This window comes from Antrostomus carolinensis, unplaced genomic scaffold, assembly GCF_000700745.2.
Source record: "Antrostomus carolinensis isolate BGI_N321 unplaced genomic scaffold, ASM70074v2 scaffold36288, whole genome shotgun sequence".
In the NCBI taxonomy this organism is placed as follows: Eukaryota; Metazoa; Chordata; class Aves; order Caprimulgiformes; family Caprimulgidae; genus Antrostomus; species Antrostomus carolinensis.
In genome coordinates, this window is record NW_010333533.1 from 906 (window position 1) to 4,669 (window position 3,764).

Here is a 3,764-nt window from a genome sequence, read left to right on the forward strand (position 1 = left end):
GGATGGCTTCGGGGAGCCCGCGCTGTGATTTAATTAGGAGAAACAGCTGCCACGCTCAGACTGCACTTCATTAGGAAAGTGCTTATGCAAAACAGCAAAATGAGGGATGGTATTTTGTCACCCAGTGCACCCAGCCCTCACCGTCCCCGTGGGATGCTCATCACCAACTTCATGCTCATCATCAGCCCCGTTGCTCATCACCAGCAGCATCATCAGCCCCAAAACCTGCCGTGGCAGAAGGTACCAGATAGCCAGGGTCTAATTTGGAGGATTATGCACAGCAAGGGATCATAAAATCATAGAATCATCAACTGTTGTGAGCTGGAAGGACCCACAATGATGATGGATCCAACTCCTGTCCCTGCACAGGACAAGCCCAACATTCACACCATGTCCCTCAGGGCCTTGGCCAAATGCTGCTGGAATCTTGTCAGGCTTGGTGCCATCAGCACCTCCCTGGGGAGCCTGTTCCAGTGCTCCACCACCCTCTGCCTCAAGAACCGTCTCCTCATGGCCAACCTCACCCTCCCCTGCCACATCTTCCTGCCATTCCCTCTGCTCCTGGCATTCGTTGGTGGCCAGAGAGGAGAGCTCAGCGCCTGCCCCTCCTCTGCCCCTTGGGAGGAAGTTCTAGACCCCCAGGAGATCTCCTCTCAGTCTCCTCTTCTCCAGGCTGAACAATCCAAGTGACTTCAGCCTCTCCTCACATGGCTTCTCCTCTAAACACTTCCTCAATGTTGTGTCCCTCCTCTGGACACTCTCCAGCAGCTTTAGATCCTTTTTCTCCTGTGGTGCCCAAACTGCCCCCAGTGCTGGAGGTGAGGCCACAACAGTGCAGAGCAGAGCGGGATGATCCCCTCCCTCGACTGGCTCACAGTGCAGTGCTGGATGCCCCCAGGATACAGTTGGCTTTCTTGGCTGCCAGGACACACTGTTGGCTCATGTTCAACTTGGAGCTGGGCACTTGGTGGCACCATCACCAGTTTGGGCAGGTGGCATCACTGCTGGGGACCGCCTGCCTTCACCCTGCCGACTCTGCTGCCTGCAGTCTCGCTCCTGCACTTCCCAAACCCCTTCCAGTTAGCAGGGAGAAAAGGAAACAGATTGGTTTTCCACCTTGGTTCTGCCTGGAGGTAGAGTCACAGAGAAGGAGCAGGTAGAGGAAGAAAGACATCAGAGTGAGACCGGGGCAGAGCACGGCAAGAGGGAGAAGAGAAAATAAACCTGCTGAGTGTCGAGGGGAAGCTGCGGCTTGGGGAGCAGAGGTGGCTTGGTCTTGCTTGGAGACGGACTCTTGAGAGCATCATCTTTGGCCTGACTGAGGTCCAGGGCAGTCCCATTGTCACAGCTACTGTGTTTGAGATCCTCCAGACCTTCCTTGGTCTCCTTGCTGGCATCCTTGGATCCCGCTTGTCCTAGCAGTTCTTTAGGGAATACAAATCCAACCGAGGGATGGCTGCTGATCTCACTGATGGTTATTTCCAGCTCACGGATAGTTTCTTCCAAGCTATCCAGTCTTTGGTAGGTGCCTTCATAAATCTCCTTGCTGCACGGAGTCATGGAGCAGCGAGAGGACAACTGCCCTTTGCAGAGCCCCTCCACCACCTTCCCCCGCACCCTGGTGCCCTCTGTGCCACCTTCTCCCCTCGCAGCCAAAGCCACACTGTGCTGGCCTGGCAATGCTGGGCAATGGCTTGGCCTTGAGAAAGCAGCGACCTGGGGATGCTCAGCCTGGGACTCTCCGCTTCCCCATGGGGATGGATCCCTGCCTGGGAAAGCTCTGGGATCTGGCACTGGGCAGACTGGGGCTGGCGAGCTCTCCTCCCTCTGTGCACATTTGCAAGCCCCAGCAGAGTCTCCAGGAGGGAGCGATGCCTCCAGCACGCTCAGCCTGGCTCCTCCTTGGGGGTCCTCATCCCTGGGAAGTTGGGGGACAGTGCTGGGTCCTCCACTGCCCACACTGGTGGAGGGGACCGCTGCTCTGGGATCCATGGCTTCCCCCTGAGGACAAGGGGTTTGTGTAGCCAAGGGACTTTGGTGCCAAGTCTTGCTCCTGCCTTCTTGCCTGCAGGCAGTGTTCAGAGCAGTGTCCCCTCCATCCATCCCCTTGGAGAGAGACGGGACCTCACTGGCTGCTGGAGGGAACCTCCAAGTGTCTGCTGCTGTGTGGGTACGGCCCCGAGGTGGGCAGCTCAGGGGCTGTGGGGCTGAGGCTGGAGACCTTTTGGAGATGCCAGGAGAAACACGGCATTTCCTTTCCAACTCGGGTCCAAGCTCCCCTCCTGCTCCTCCACTGCCAGCCGGGTCCCTGTCCTCTGAGCATCCCATTTGCACCCATAGCTCCGGTTCAGCTTCAGGGGACGGCGGTTCAGACACCCACTCGGTGAGCACAATCTGTGGGAGGGAGAAAGCCCTGCTCCCCGCGGCTGCCAGGGCCAGCGGCTCCTAGGTAGAGAATTCAGAGAGATTAAGAGCCAGGGGAGAGCGGCGGGAGGAATCAGGGAGCTGCTGGGGAGCACTACACGTCCACACAACACCACATGGATACCTCATTCCTGGTGCCTCCAGGCATCATGGTGCTGCAGGGAGATGTTTGGCCAGGATGGGAGATGCTCAGCTCCCTCCTGCCCAGCCCTGATGTCCCATCTGTACCCACAGTGGGACAGGGACTGGTTTTCTACTGTGCTTAAGGCAACCTGGGTCTGGGAGATTTGGGCAATAACTTGCCTGGAATCTTTCACAAAAATGAGTCGGTGTTGCTGCACCTCCTGAATGCCTTTGGAAACCCAACTGCCACAGGTCAGCTTGGATTTCTCCCATGCTGGTATAAACTGGTGTGACACTGGTATAAGAGAAGAGCCCAGCCCTGGTGGGCAGCTCAACACCGCAGCTCCCGGGAGGAGAAGGGGATGAGCCATCACAAACGAGCTGCCAAGGGGCACCAGACCTTGACAACCCTGAGCAGCAAGAAGTCACCTTGAAACACTGTCCTTCCTCCCTCCATCCTCTGCTCCTGTCCCAGGGGAGATGCCACAAGCCCTGCGATGCCCACAGGGGTAGAGCCAGCCATGCTCTCCACGGAGGTGAGCTGGAGAGATGTTCTGGCAGAAGAGGTGACGCCAGAGCTGCAGCCATCGGGGCTCTGCCCCACACCCAAACCCTGCCCTGGCCATGGGGCTGCCACCTCCATAGGGGCTCTGTGTGCTGCCAGCACCGGCACCAGCACCGTGGCCTCACGGCAGAGCAGGGCAAGACAGCGGTTACACCACACTGCTGGGTGGCACAGGTTGGGCAGCGGGGACACATGCCCTGGCACAGCGTGTCTCACTTGTGTCCCAGCCCCGGGGGTCTGAGCAGCACCCAGGGCAGAGAGGGAGAGAGACACAGTGCTGGGATGGCTACACAGTTCTGGGTCCAGAGCTGGACCCGTTCAAGCTCTGGGGAAAGGGGTCCTTGTCCACAGGGACAGGAGATCCGCTCTGGGGCAGCCATGGTTGATCCAGCCCTGGTGTTGGGTCTCCCAGGAGAGGGGAGGAACCCAGCGGGATCCCTGCAACCTTCCTTGACCCCCACCAGCAGCTAAGTTTTCCCCAGTGAGGTCAAGCTCCCTTCACTAGATGCTCTCTAGCGAGGGGCTCAGCAGCATCCTCTGTCCTGCCCTCTGCCTCCTTGTTCTCCATCCCACCCCCTCTCCAGGCACCTTCCCTTCCTCCCACTCTCTCCACCCTGGGCAGAGGGGCTTGGAGGGATGATGGGGCCAAGTC

General features: G+C 58.6%; 1 protein-coding gene across 1 annotated transcript in view; it reads right to left on the minus strand.

Annotated features, from left to right (window-relative positions):
• Window positions 1–141: 141 nt before the first annotated feature.
• Window positions 142–3,764, minus strand: part of LOC104529540 (SRC kinase signaling inhibitor 1-like) — a gene marked incomplete at its 3' end in the record, with an annotated part of 14,246 nt that continues 10,623 nt past the window's right edge. Inside the window, 2 exon segments of the mRNA XM_029086463.1 lie at window positions 142–225; window positions 1,186–2,445. Coding sequence (XP_028942296.1) covers window positions 142–225; window positions 1,186–2,445 — 1,344 coding nt within the window.